Below are 15,124 nucleotides of genomic sequence, written 5' to 3'. Positions count from 1 at the left end.
GATAAAAGCAGAAATCTTGTTTCTTGCTTGCTTCAGAAGGGATAACGTTATGGTCCTTTTTGGAGATGGGGTGGGGTATGCGAAAGTTCATTGGGTTTTGAGGTTTTTTGTCTCTACTACAGTGTTTCTATTTGTGACATTAACAAAAAAACAAGTTAGCTTTTCCTTTGGAAGCTGTTATTAAGGTAGGTCTGAAGATCAGAGTCCTGTTTCAGCCTTGCCCTTCCCATCGAGGGCAGCAGGCGTTCTGCCACAGACTGAATATTCACATTGGTACAATACTGTTTCTGTAGTGAACAAGTCTGAGTAGGTTTGACATCCTAGATACTTGGTCTCATTTAAAATCGCCAGGTGAACATGCTCACCTTCCCTGGTGTAGGTCTAGCACTATTGCATGCTTTCTTCCTGCAATCTGGAAATCCTTCTGGAAAAGAAGATGTGTAAGCAGTATCCCCAGCTGGGGCTCAGATTAAGTGGAAAAGGTCTTACTGGAGGTGATGTCAGAAGTATTAAACCACCGATCAGCAGATGGTGTTCCAGTACCTGTTAGGAAAAGCTGTATCTGGCCCATCTTCCCCACTTCTGGGGACTTGACCTGTACTCTGCTGCTTGAGAGGGGGAAAGAAAACTACTACATGTCAAGCTGTTGTCTTGTGATTGAATATTGATGTGAAAGGCTTTATTTCAAGTTCTAGGAGCAGACAAAAGAGTACTGTGGGTTGGTTATACAGTTGCACGTTAGGATTCCTGGATTTTATTTATCTTGGGCAGGATCTCTAATAATTTTGTCTGCTTTCATGTACCCAGAGAATGGAGTAAATACCTAGTCATGTTTGACACACCATTTGGTGTGGGAGGGGTAAGGTCTAGTTAAGGTGTTCAGAAGGGCATATGTCCTGTATTTAGAAGTAATATAAGCTCTTAAATATTTCTCAGATTACTGTGGAGGCTTCCTCTCTGCCAAGAGATTGTGGAGAACCCCAGTCATGCATTTGGATGAGACTATGAAATCTTTGAGATAAAGCTAGCAGTTTCTGGCATCTGCAGCTGTAAAACATACTAGAAGTTGCCAGACCTTGTCTGTATTAGTTCTCCCTCTGGTGCAACTGAGCAGGTGTGACTTGTCCTCTAAAATTCCCCATTGGAGTCAGGATCTCAGTGGCACTGACGTGCCATCTGCTGCTGGATTAGATCATTATCAGTTTCACACGTGGAAACATTCAAAATGCTTTTATACAGCAGCATAGAGTACATGGTTTGGATGCTCTGCTCAGTGAAGCAAACTTCCTAGCAAAAAAACAAAACAAACAAAACAAGACACTGAATTCCCTATAAGCAGATAAGATCAAACCTGTGGTATGGTTGAAACAAACTGAGTGTGATCTTTATTGCTGCTGTAGTGTACGCCTTCCCTGGGTCCACCCTGCTCACCTAATCAAATAAACTGCTGGAAGGTTGTAGATCAGGGTCTCTGTTCAGGGCATTGCTTTAAGCATGTTGTTGTTATATCTATTCCCAGTGGAGTTTTTGCATGTTCTTAGAATTAAAGATGTGCTTAAGTGCAGGATAGGATGCTTATCTCAGGATAGGGATGAGCTGTATTAGAGTCCACATATACCCAAGCATGGGTATTTTATTCTCCTCTTTGGCAATCGCTTTCTCTCTGTATTCTCGAGAGAGATGAGGCTAATATAGCTTCCTTCTATTTACTCGCTCCTGTCTCATAGCAACACTGTCGAGGTCACTGCTGCTTTCTTGTGACAGTCTTTTACATTAAAAGCGCAAGATGCAGTTGTACAGTGCCTGGGGAATTAGAGTTAAATTTCTTAACTAAGGAAAGAAACGTACAGGTTTAAATGTCTAAAAAGATCTGAAGTGGATAGCCATATACTGACATTCAGATTGTACTTGTCACCTATATATATAAAATATGCATATATATATCCAAATCTGTTGCCCATATGAATTGAGGAATTGCTGCTTTCTGTGTAATACAGAAAACTGCATGTAGAAGTTCTGATTCTGCAAATATTTGCCCATACAGAACAATTTGCATAGTCACCGCCATAGCAAAGGGCGTTCTATAGCTTGTCTGGTATTAACCTGTTCTGTTTGTTACTCGTGCTGCTCTTAAAAGCCCATTGAAATATGAGCATATTTGGGGTTCAGAAAATTAAAATCTTAACACCTTTTTTCCTGTTGTATTTTTGCTCACCATCTTACTTCATTCTGTGTGGAGCTGAACTCTGATCCATGCTACTTGACAGCTTTCTATATGTACGGGGAAACCAAACCTCTCTCTATCCTTAGAGCCTTTAACTGGCTTCCTCTCTCTGAGTTTAAAAGTTGCTGCTGCTTCTAGATGCGTGCTTCTTCCAAACCAGGGCACTCCAATTTGCATATTTTTTGAGTACCTCTAAACTCTAGACAGAAATTTTTCCACTGGAAACTATTTGGGTACCAAACTATATTTGTGGGTAAGGAAGATGCCCCAGAAATGTTTGCTTCCGTGTAGAAGAGAAGCTCCTTCCATCTTGGTATCTGGGCTTCAAATTGGGCTAGTTACCACATAGTTAAATTCATTTAGAACAAAGTGGGAGAACATTGAACTCAAAACTACCATAGCTACTCTTTGACAGCCACTCTGCTGCATAGCATCTGCAGGCTAAACTGATGTTGCATGAGCTGGTTTGCTTATCTGGTGAAAGACTAATGTGTTTGGATGCTGCATGCTAGCTCATCCATGAAAACCGACAGTCCATGTGCTTTTGGACTGTGGGAAATGTGAGATAATCTGATTTTAGCTTAACTTTGCTCCATTGCAGGCCAACAGTTTTCCTGTTGTTTTATCTCTGCAGACTAAAAGCACGCCATTGATTAAGTTACAAGACCTAAGTTGTTGCATGGTAACTTAATCATGTACTTGAGCCCTCATGTACTTCATCAGCTATGTGCATCTAAACCAGCCCTACGAGTGGCTGCACTGTGAGAAGATTCTTAACTTCCTGGTGGTCTTAACTGCCACGCCATGTTTGCACAGCATGCATGGAATTAAAAAAAATTAAAAAAAAAAACATTAAAAAAAAGTGCTCAATACTTTGTTCTTCTGTTTGTGTTCAGTTTACGTAAGTTAGTCAAGAGAACTCTGCGTAGTTTGGAGAAGCACTGACTAGGAGCGGCCCAGGAGGTGACGAGGAAACGGGGACTTGTAGCGTTGTCTGATGCTACTGTCAGTGTACACTGGGAGACTCCTGTATTGCTTTGCAGCCGTGCATCAGAAACTCCTGTCTCTCTTGAAGTGTACCTTTTATTGATCTTGACTCAGTCACAAAGGTGAAATAAAGATAGCTATTTGAAAGCCTGTGTTGTGATGGTTTATGAAAGATTAACTTAATCTTTATTTTATTTCTAGCACAGGTGCCTTCATTTAAAGAGCTCAGTATTTACAAAGGCCTTTAACTTTCCAAAAGGTCTCAATTCCCTTCTAGATGCAGCAGTCAAATGATAATTTCTACCAGTAAGTTTGGTGTAGTCTTTTCTTGAAAAAACACGGTCCGCTGTTCTCACATACTTATCTGTATGAATTGCCAGTATACTTTCACTAGCAAGTTAGCAATTACTTCTGTGGAAGATACTGGAAGAACTGAAAGTAAATCTGCAAAGCTGCAGCTGAGCTTTTCATGAAGACAGTCATCTCATTTTGAGAATAGAAGGGAATTCACCAAAAATAGCATGAATAATTCTTCAGTTGAAATAACTCGGGAAAGCTGCCATTGTATGCAGAATTATTTTTGCATGTTTATGATGTAAAATATTGCATACAAGGGATAATTATTCCTGAAAATGTCACATAATGGAGTTTGGTATTTGGATTGCAGCAGTAACTGAAGTTTTCAGGTATCAAGACACTATTACACTGTGCATGTTGAATAAATGTAATGAGAAACAATTGCTCTGCAGAGAGCTTGCATATTAGTTACTGAGGAAGAAGAAAGGTGTTCTCATTTCACAAAGGGGAGTAAGAATTTCTTGCTCAGGGTCTGATGTCAAACCAAGTCTACACTTGATCTTGAAGAAAAGAAACAGGTGTGTTTTAATTTTGTAAGTTCTCATGTACACTAATAAATCTCACGGGTAAGTGAACTGCAGTGAAGAGTGGCAATCCCAAAAGCAAAGATTTTGGGCTTTTTCTTCATGGTGAAATTCATTGCATCAGGAGAAGCTAACCTTGGTCACAGATTCTGGGACTGTTCATGGAATTGCTCATGAGAAGCTCATCTAGTGATGTCAGCCTGTTAAGTGCAGTGTAGCAAGCAGTACAAAGCTGTATATACTTAGTAATCTGACACTCTGAAGGTGAACAAAATTCTGCTTTTAATTAAGACATGATTAGCATAATTGTGTAGCTTTAAACTGGATGCTACAGAAAACAGTATCTGAAGATCCAGAGGGTTTCCCTGAAAACAAGGTTAATAGCCTCTTCATGGGGTCTCTCTCTGCATACAAAAAGACTAATGGACTGTTCTCATGTCTGACTTAAGCTGAAGACTCTGGACTGTGTACTGATTAACTGTGTTAATTCTTTTATGTCATGGGGTGATGCAGATGTCTTGGCTAATGGCATGCACAGCACAAATTAAATCAGTGAGGTTTTGCCTGTGACGTAAACTGTAAAATACATAAACGGTACAACTGTTTATGGTACGTGCAGTCGGTAGCCCCCGGCAGAGGGAGCAGGCAGCTGGGAGCAGTTGATGTTTAAACCACTCTCATGAGGCTTGTGAGTGCTTGCCACTCAGTATCTGCAAACAAAGCCTTATGTGCAGGTAACTAAAAGATGAAGCAAATTCTGGCAAATGTCTCTGTACAGGTAATCAGCAACAAATCCTGGTTTTTGTTTGTAGAGCAAGAAGTACAAGAGCTTAACCCCTTTGAGGTGAGACTGCTTAGGATGTTGCTTATAACATTGTTTTCCTTCTGTGTCCTTTGGGGGTTTTTTGTGCACCTATTCACGTTATTTTAATGTTTCTCTTCTGCTCTTCCCTTTCCCCCTGTTTCAGTGACTGTATTTTTTGGAAATGTTGAATATGTCAGTCTTTTGATTTTGGTGGGAGCTTTTCCTTTCTGAGGTGAACTGTTGTGCTGGAATCTGCTGGGTGTTATCTTTTGAAAAGCTTGCTTTACAAACTGGGAGTGCAGCATATTCCTAGTGTAGAAGTGTGTTTGTTTTTCCATCACTTGCATGTATTTCTGTCTGCAAACAGCAAGTTGCCAGTTTCCGTACTTCCCATGCCGTTCATGAGATGTCCTCTTTAATTGTCTGCTAATCTTCCTCTCTTGGTTGAATTTTGAGAGCTGCTGATAGATGCTTCATTTTACCATTGTCTTGTATTTTGCCACCCGATATATCCTAAAGAATTAACTTTTTCTCACCAGCTGTGGTGAGATTACAGGCTTCTTGGAGCACTTCCTTTTTAACATAGGTGTAAAACAGAGCTCTTGAACTTGGGTTTTTGTAACTGGGCTTAAGCTAATGAAATTGTTACTTTCTTTATATGAGTCATGTTAAAGACTCATTGTTTCATGGCTCTGTGGCCCATGCAGTGAGGTTGTTACAGAGTTGTAGGAGAAAATGCAGGAAACAGTGTTTCCTTTGAGATTTGCCCTGTTAAAGGCAAAATGGTGAAAACTGAAGTCAGAGCTTCACTTAAAGACCGAGAATGGCTTTGTGCAAATTGGGCTCTCAGCTGTCTTACTCATCAGCATACTGGAAACAAGCTGGACTCTGTTAAAAAAAACATTTGCATAATGGTCTTCCAACTTTGAGAATTAAATATAATGAGCTTTTCTTCCTCATCTCACTTCTAACCTGAGTATGTGTCTGGATCTTACAGAAGAATTTTGTGTGTGGTTTGTACCTTCATTATGACAAACTTTATAGCCCTGTGACTTGGGAGATCTCTTGCCTGCCTGTTGGTCACTTCCTTTTGCTTCCTGATGAAACCCTGGATAGCTGATTTGAACAATAGAAATTACAGAAAGGAGTTCCTGTTAATTTGAGACCTGTTACTAGATCTGTCATTTAGGTGACTCACTTCAGGATGTAAACGAAGGAAAATGGAGTCTGTAGTAAGCTTTTTTTTTTGTTTGTTTGTTAAATGTTGGCATTGATTTTCACTTGAGCAAAATGTACATTGTTATCTTGAGAGAGCAAAAGTGGTAGTTGTGGAAACATGGAAAATCTTGATTATTTTTTTTTTTTTCTTAAATAGACTCTTCTACCGATTACAGCCTCTTACATAACTGTTTGCTGTAATCTTTAGAATAGACTTGTGAAACTGCAGTTGCTTGGCCTCACAGGTATTATAGCATCTGTAGGGGATTTTTGTTCTGGTGTAGAAAATACAAGTTACTTTGTGGCCCAGTAACAGCTGGCTATTACCTGGCCTAAATAACACCTGAAAGAGGTAAGTGGATAGCATCTGACATCTCTGGGGAAACCAGCTACAAGCACTGAAACCTGCGTTTTAGGAGTGTTTCATGAGGCTGGACAACACTGGTCACATTGGTGGGTAAAGGGTTGCATTTGGTTTAGAAGTACTGGGATGGCATGGTCAGTATTTGTAGGTGTACACTGATCAATTTTTTTTCTTGCCTATTGAAATTGATTATGTCTCCAACTTTCTTTCAGGGTTTCCACGGTCCTTATCCCTTCGGACAGTCTTAAAACACAAAAACACAAAACGGGTATCGACAAGAGGAGAATTTAACAAAGAACTGACTTTTGGGGGGAGGGAGGGGGATCCATGTGGCAGACAGACACAACATGGACCCCCACTTCTCTGCCTCCGTGTTCTGGATAAAGAAGAAAAAATGAAAGCCCAGTAACTTAAGACTAGCAGTTTCTGGAGGAAAATACAAAATCTAAGTATGCATGTGTGAATGCTGGATTTCAGGAGTGTTGTTAAATGCTATGAGAAAGAAAATATACCAACACCGTGGGGTTTTTTTTTTAGAAATTATTCTGGCACATAATTAGGTAGCTTAAAAAGAAGTTTAAAAACTGAAAATGAAAAAGCCATCTTTAAAAAAAATATTTTGCCTACAGAGCGGTTGTAGTTTGAGCAAATGTTTAATTTCTGTTTGTTTCTTGTTCATATTTTTTTAAAATAAGGGACAGCGTGCATTTTTATGGAACTGTCGTGTTTTGCTTGCTGCCGAATGGGAATTTGCTTAGCATCTTCTGGGGTTTGTGCAGTGACTTCTTTTTGTTGGACATTTTTTAATGACAGGTTGGGTCTGTACCCAGCTCTGCATTTTTAATATCATCTGCTGTTCTAGTTACCAACTTTTTAATCTTTTCTTTTTTTTTTTTCCCCTTTTGGTTTGGGTGTTGCTGTCAGTTGTCTTGCATGTCGTTGGAAACCATGCTGAAGACCAGGTCTTGGTATCAGAGTTGGAGAGGACTCTGGGACTTCTAGGATATCATGGAGGGCTCATTTCCCTTCCCCTTGTACATGAAGTGCACACAAATACACACCCATATTGATAAGAAATGGATTTTTATTAAAGTTCCAGAGCTGTCCTATGTGATTAGCATTTTAAAATACCTTTTTGTTAACTCTTGATGTACAGTAGCTGTGCCTAGAGCAACCAAGCAAGCGTATCAGTCTTGTGCCAAGAGGAAACTTTTTTTCTGTAGCTATAATTCACTTGGTAGTAGCAAAGCTTTACAAAAGTCATGTGCTTTTAATTTTGAATCTCCCATCTCTCTCATATAGAGTATAAGTTTGCATTCATTTCTCCTATGATAAAGCTTAGAGGCTAATTGCATTTTTGAATGCAGAGCAAGAGTTAACATCATCAGCTGTATTCCACTCTGTCGCCTTGTATTCATTCGCCTTTACAGTCCTGGCTTGTAGCTTCATCGAGGCTCCTACTTCTAAATGGGCTCTCCAGGGCTTGGTATTAGAGGGGGGAATTGCTTGTCTAAAGATTCGGGTTGCTCTGCTGTTCCTCCAATGTATTTTCCCCCAATTATGGATTGGGAAGTCCAGTGTGAGAGGAGGGAGAACGGCCTCAAGTGCTGCGGTGGATTTCTAAAGTGCTGTGTCACCACAGATCCTGCTGAAGGAGAGCCAGATGGCGAGGTGAGGGGACACCATTTTACTCGGAAATGTGAACAAGGCTGGAACAGCCATCTGCCAAAGATACAGTAATACTCAAAGCTCCCACAACCTTCTTCCAGATCTTTCCAGTGAAGGCTCTTGTTCTTGTTGGAGCAGAGCACACGCTTGCTGTATGGTGCGTGGCTTTACACTGATTGCTCTTGACTAGTTGTATTTTCTTGGTTGGTTTTGAATGCAGGATTCATTTTCATTGCAGCTACCAAGGACTGTCTTATCTTAGTGCACACAGATAGATCTTCTGGAGGGCGGTAGGAGTTCCTTGTATCCATCAGAGGAAGAATTAGGCGATAAATTTTGTTCGAATTTCAGAGGTTCACTGTTAAAGGTTACTGTTACCTGAAGTCTCCCTTCAAAAATCTGTTTGCTAGGAGAAACAAGTATGATGTAAGAAATTATCTGCATAGAAGAGGCTCTGCAGGCTTTGGACTGCTTATCATTTGCCCTTGCAATTTGGTGAGCACCTGGGTCTGTCTCAGCAGCTTGCTAGAGCTGGGTGACTTCAGAACCAGAGTGAACCTGTGGAAAGTGGTGCTGCACTGCTCAGTGCAGCTGTAGTGTTTGGCTCTTGTAACATCATTTTGCCTTGGATTGGTTTTCTCCTCTTAGCATTCAGTCTAGGGAATGATTTGCATCACTGTAGTGTAGTGTAGGCAAGTGGATTTTTTCTTTGCTCCCTCCTTTCCAAGCAGGTGGCTTGAGCGACAAGGTCTGAAGGCATGAACATGTACCCGACCGTAACATCACTTGAAATACTGCTGCTTCCCTTCTGAAGGTATCAAAAACACTGGAGACTGCTGTTTGTCCAAGTGACAAGGTGATTCCTTATCTTTATTAGCTCCTTTTATCAGCTATGAGTGGAAGGGTGGTGGAAATTAAGATCTGAGTCCATATGTTATAGCTGGTGCTGCAACCTTTGCCTTGTATCAGCTGAGGCATCGGGGAGACCCTTGAACTCGGATACCCCCATGCTGGCTTTCTTCTCCTGTCAGTCACATGCGCTCCTCCCTTATATAACGGACACCACATTTGTGTTCTTGTGCTCCTCCTAAGACTGAATTTTCCTTTCTTTTAAAAAAAAAAAACCACAAACAAACAAAAAAAACCCAAAAAAAACCCACCAAACCCCCAAAAACCTTGCATGCACCCCAAGTAGTCGTGTGCTTTCCGACTCAGAAGGCGCACTTGTTCTGCACAGACTTGAATTCTCTCTCCTCTTGAGTCTTTTCAGTCCATGGTGTCCTTGTGACAAGGGTCACTTACTCCAGGGTGTGAAGAAAGGCAGGTCCAGATCCGAGTTGCTGCTGAAATCTGCAACCTCTTGCTGCTCACATCACCGTTCTTCCCCAGGTAGCTGAGCAGGAGCGCTCTTGTCTGTGGGAATGATCTCTCTGCAAACAATCGCACAGTGCTCTGATGCTTTGAGGGTTGGGGTTGTAACCCTGGCTGTGATAGTGGAAGCATGTTTAAATTAGTGGTTGCTCTACCTCTGGGTTTTTCCTCAAGTAAAAACTGTTTCACTGAGGCCAGAGGTGGTTTTATCTCCTCTGGTTCCTTGGAGCTTAGTGGTGCAGCCAGCCCTCAAATTGCTCTTGCTGTCAGGTTTCCAGCTTTTAAATAGGGGGATTTGAGATGTATTCAGCAAAGCTCTTTCCAGGTGACTTCAGGGCACTGTGATTGTATTGGTTTCTGTAGGGCTGATGCATTCAAAGTCGTGGAGTCTTAACATCAGATTGATGAAACAAATGGCCTGATTTTTCAAAAGTGCTGAATGCCAAATATTTTGGTGAGCCTGAAGTGTGTGCAGTGGCCCAGATAACCCGATCCACCTGAGTTATGCATGTAGAACTCAGGCCTGTTAGAAGTGGGAAGAAATCCATACTGGGTTGAGACTGGTGAGCCAGTAAAGAGGCTGTTAACCCAGTGAGGCTGGTGTTCCTGACTGGGGGAGGGATGGGGCTGCTACCCAGTGGTACAGGAGGGTGCAGTGACAGAGAGGCTGCAACTGGCTCCAGTCTGTCCTGAAGTCCTGAGGAGGAGGGAAAGAGAGGTCTTCCTTACCCCCCCATCCCTCCAAAAGAAAAAAGATAATGCAGAACATCTCTGATGGTCTCTAAAATGGATCCCTGCGTCAAGTGTGAGCCACTTATGTGGAACCATATCGCTAATACAACTTGAGCAATGGCAGCCCAGGCACCTTCTGTCAGCCTAGGCAAACTGAAGCACGATATCCCTAGGGCTTCCCCAAAACAAGGCCACGTGAGGGGGTGGGGGGAGCTGGAATCTGCTGCCCATATCTCAGGAGCGTTGGATTCAAACCCCTCCGAGGTTTGGAAGACGCGGCTCCCTGAACAAGGGGCAAAGGTGTTGTGGTCAGAGAGCACATGGGCATTGAGAGCAGCTGGAGTCTGCAGGGTTAGGAAATGCACGCTGTCCCATGTCTGGGTTTCTGTTGTGTGTTTAATTTTTTTTCGTGTGTGAGTGCGTGGGTGGTTCTGCAGCCTGTCTATTCTCTCCAGGGGGAGTGCATGTGTAGAACAGGATGGTGTGTTGCCTCATTGAGTCTGGGAGAAGTCCTATGATAGCACATTGGGGGTAAAAATAAAGGAAGCTTTTTCCTTAATGTATAAATGAATATTTGTATGATTAAATTAACACAGAAAAAAAATGTTCTGTAGCTGTTGAGAGTTTTATTGAAGCTGCAAAAACTTCTGAATCTGTCATCTTGCAGTTAAAGGTACCCAGCTTGCTTCCATCTCCAGGGTGTTTCCAGACACTAAGGAATAGTATCCTTAACCCCAGTTCTAGCCCTGTCTTCACCCCAAAACACTTTAAAAACAAACTGAAATGAATTTAGTGCATACCGAGTTTATCAAACAACCTTTCCAGTCCAGGCAGATGGGTACAAGGATGGACGAGAGGCCCATACAAATTTTTTTATGTGAAGGGTGATGGGGGAGGACAGCCTGTGAAGAAGGGAGCGGGCTCACCGCAGCACCTCCTTCTGGAGTATTCCCACCAGGGCTGCAATGGGTGCACGGTGCTGGTACAGACCATTACCACATGTGATTATACCTGTTCACCGATGTCAGCAGTGGATGTCCCTCGTTACGAGGTTGGGACACTTCTCCACAATAATGCCATGTCTCCTGCCTGCACCAGTCCTCAGCGGTGCGTGCGAGGGGATGGCTGGGGCTCAGCACCACGTCGGTGCCCCGGCTGGGTGATGGAGGGGATGGAGGTAAGCACCAGCTCAGCACAGTGCTGCTGGCACCTTCCAGCTCTAATCAGGGCTGAAGCAGGAGGGGAGGTGGCACTGAGAGGTCTGGGTGCAGATGCAAGGAGTGGAAAACCAGTTTTAGTGATCTTCATCCAGGGGTCACCAGCACAAAGCAATGCTGCAGCCACAGCCGGGTCCTTACATGCTCCTTGCATGGCTTATTTACATCCCAGCACTTTACTCGGAGCCTCGGCACAGCATGCAGCGATGCTTCTGACTTCAAACAGCAGCAGATCAGACCTGCTGTTTCATGGGTCTCTTGGCGAGGCAGGAGAGGAATTTTGAATGAAGGAACTTTCTTTGTTTTCTTTTCTTGTCTTACTATCACTAAGGGAATATCTAGCGTTCCTGTATGCCAGGATGGGGGCATGTGAAGGTCTCTGCTTTGGTGGGCACTTGCATGGTCATCTCGGGCTGATCCTATTTCCCAAGTAAGGCCTTATCACTCAGGGCACCCAGCCCAAACGTTTGCCTATATAAACTATATTGTAGAGCAGCTTAGCTGAAGCCATTCTTTTGCTTACATGTGACTTTGTTACTAATCCTTGCAGGAAGCCTGAATATGTGTGCGCTGGGTTTGCCTTTTAACATTTGAATAAATGACTGGAGCTTTCATGTGCTGTTTAAGCTTGACTGAAAGCCTTACTGGGAACAGACATCCTGCTACCTGTGCCTATGGGTATTTATTTTGTGCCTTGAAAAGAATGCACCCCTTGAGCTCTTGATGCTCACGGGTGGCTTTAAGACCGATCTGTTTGGGTAGGTTAGGATTGCCTCCCCTTCTCTCTGCCCAACTTCTCATTGACTAGTTATTTGCTTGAAAGAATCTGTTTGTCTTTAGGGTTGCAACCTGTCGAAGTTTGCCAGTACAGGACAATACCATCACACCTTCTAATACTATCTCCTGAGCAGGCAAATAACTCGAGGGATTGCTGTGACAGAGATCATCCTACCACTGTGATCCCTGCGCCGAGGCTGGGTGTGGTGCAGCGTGGCAAGGCAGGAGGCCAAGTCAAATGGCTGCCGCAGTCACCTATGAACTAATTTGGTTTGCTTTTTCTGCTTATTTATTTTTTTTAGGGGAACCAGGTCGTTGTCCATTCAAAGTTATAAAAATAATTCTGGTTTTAAGCAGCTTTTTTTGGTCCCTGAAGCGATGCTGCAGTAGGCAGGAGGATGTTCTCCGCTATATGGGCTGTGTGCGATGAATTACAGTGAGGAAGGTGTGCTCGGCACTGAGTGGTGCCCAGGACCGAACAGCACCATCCCCCGGACCTCACTGCATGCCCATGCTCTTCTTTGCCAATGCCTCTGGCTGGAGGGTGCCCTGCTCGCCCGGCTGACCACAAAGTGCAGGATGTGCTCCAAAACCTCCAGAGCATCGCTGCGTGTCCTTGTACCTGCAGGCGTGGGCTCAAGGGCTCCAGCAAGCGCCCTGCCTTCCAGGAGCAGCAGCTGTAACTGCAGCCGAGAAGAAAAGAGCAGGTTTTTGTGATTTTTCTTACTTCCCGCCTCCTACCTGCTATGTCCATTAAATCACGTGCACGCAGCCTGCAGTGCACAGTAAGATGCTAAGGGAGGGATTTGTGCTCACTTCACCTCTTCCCTCTGCTCTTGCTTCTCTGCAAAGCCTTTGGGGATGTGCAGTGAAATATTAACAGGTCAAGTGGGAAACCGGGCCATGCCGGCGAAGGCGATGATATGAGGGAGTCTGTGGGGAAGGGATGTGAGATCTGCGTGCATGTACATGGGGTCAGGAATAACTTTTAGCGTAGGCTTTCTCTGGAAGCTTTCTATAACCTGTAGTCTGTTGTTTGTGTGCTCCGCCTGTTTGTTAGTTGGAAAATACCCAGTTAAACAGAAATCATTTAAGGAAATCTAATCTCAAATGTTTCCTATCCCATTCATAAAACAGCCGAGTAGTAAAAGCACGCAGCGGAGACCAAGCGAGGAAGCAGATGGCACGCGCAGGTAAGGACCAGCTTTGTTTGCCCCACCGAATGCTGTGGGCTCAGCTCTGCAGAGCAGCGTGGAACAGGGCTGGCTTAAGAGCTGTCTCACTTGTAGTGTTTCCTTATTTTGATTATGTCTTCCCTGCAGAAGTATTACCCTCACAATAACTTAAAGGGCTTGAGTGGGGGGAAAAAAAGTACATTTTTTCACCTATTTACAAACAGAGTATCTGGTGCAGCATCCTGTAAAGCAACTCGGCCGTGCTGTGAGTTGGTGGTGCTGTAGAAATCGTGGCTCCATCTGCCATGGTGATGGTGTTGGGAAAAGGGCGATGGGTGGAGGGGTTGAGCTGGACAGGGTATCCTCCAGACAGAGGAAAAGCTCACTGCTTGGCTTTTACACTTCACGAGTTTCCCGGAGGCAGCAGTCCTGACTCTTGCCGGTCAGGGCTGTATGTTTGAACACCTTCTGTATAAAACCAGTTGTATAACCAGCTTCCCAGAGACTCCCATGGGCTGCTTGGGCTCTTCTCCCAGCTGAGGTGTGTTACCATTCAAGTTAAGGGTGTTTGAACAAGCCTGAGGCTGGAGATGGGGCGTAATTATTCCCCTTCACCAAGTGGTGTGGTTTTTTTCCAACAGTCAAGTGCCAGCTCTTCATCTCTGGGGCTGTGCTAGATTGGCTGTTCATGGGAATTCATGAGAATTCATTAAGGATCTCTACAAACAAGGATAAAAACCTTCTCAAGAGCTTTCCCACTTGCTGGCAGGGCTCAGCTCTGTGTTAGCTTGCTTGGCTGACTCCAAGTGCTGCTTAAGGTGTGCATGCTGTCCTGGGAGAGCTGCATGCCTGCAGGAATGAGCTGAGTGATGCTGATGCACTTCCTAAGGCACAGTAAAACTCTCCAGAGCCACTGATCTCTTGCAGGCAGCTGTTGAAAACACTGTTAAAAGTGTTCATAAACTCCAAGCAAACCCCAAATTTGGACGGCCGAGAAGAGAGCAGGTGCGTGGATGGGGGAGGCCATATAGGATGTCTTGTAGAGCCACTCACGCTGGCGGCTGCGGTGTCTCCATAGCAATCTCCCTTTATTGACTTAAAAACAAGGCTCCTGCTTCCCAGCTGCTGCTCTGGAGGGCGGCCGTTGCAGGGGCTGAGCGTCGTGCCCGTGCGCTTTCCCCTCCACCCCACTAAAGCACGGGCGATGACGTGCACTGCCGGTGGGATGGTGATGGCTGGGGATGCTTTACCCTGCAGCCCGTGAAAGATGCCTGGCCAGGAGGTTGGGCCGCTTCGTTCCCGGGTCCGTTCCCAGCGAGGTCAGCGCTTGCTGCATTTTATAGGTGAGAGAGGCTGAGGCAGGAGGTCCCGAGTCCCCATCCAGCTGTGGGACCATCCACTGTCCCACAGGACTCATTTAATCCCAGAAAGAGCTCATGGGCATCTTCTCTTTGCTCCCCTGGACTGTGGCTCATCCCCGCTGCCTCAGCTGACCCTCACCAAGCAGTTTTCCTCACTTGTGAGACAGGAATAAATAGCCTGAGCAGGCTGGACAGATGGGCTGTGTGTCCTTCTGCTCACCAGGCTGCTTGTGCTTGGTTGTGGTGTGTGGCAGGAGTTGGGGAGCAGCTTTGGGCTGGGTGGTTGGCACCACGTCCTGAGGGCAGGGAGAGCTGCGGGAAGGCGCTTGGAAATGTTATTTATA

At 44.3% G+C, this 15,124-nt stretch overlaps 1 protein-coding gene across 2 annotated transcripts in view; it reads left to right on the top strand.

The window, feature by feature from the left end:
• The window catches only part of ILRUN (inflammation and lipid regulator with UBA-like and NBR1-like domains), a 34,797-nt gene extending 23,941 nt beyond the window's left edge, over nt 1-10,856 (top strand). For both annotated transcript variants that reach the window (XM_049831734.1, XM_049831735.1), the window contains exon 5: nt 6,692-10,856. In XM_049831734.1, the coding sequence (XP_049687691.1) occupies nt 6,692-6,727 (36 nt within the window). In that variant the 3' untranslated portion in view covers nt 6,728-10,856. The remainder of the gene's footprint in view (nt 1-6,691) is intronic.
• Nucleotides 10,857-15,124: the final 4,268 nt, after the last annotated feature.

Source organism: Accipiter gentilis, chromosome 29, assembly GCF_929443795.1.
Source record: "Accipiter gentilis chromosome 29, bAccGen1.1, whole genome shotgun sequence".
Lineage (NCBI taxonomy): Eukaryota > Metazoa > Chordata > Aves > Accipitriformes > Accipitridae > Astur > Astur gentilis.
This window is presented reverse-complemented; position numbering and strand designations above follow the sequence as displayed.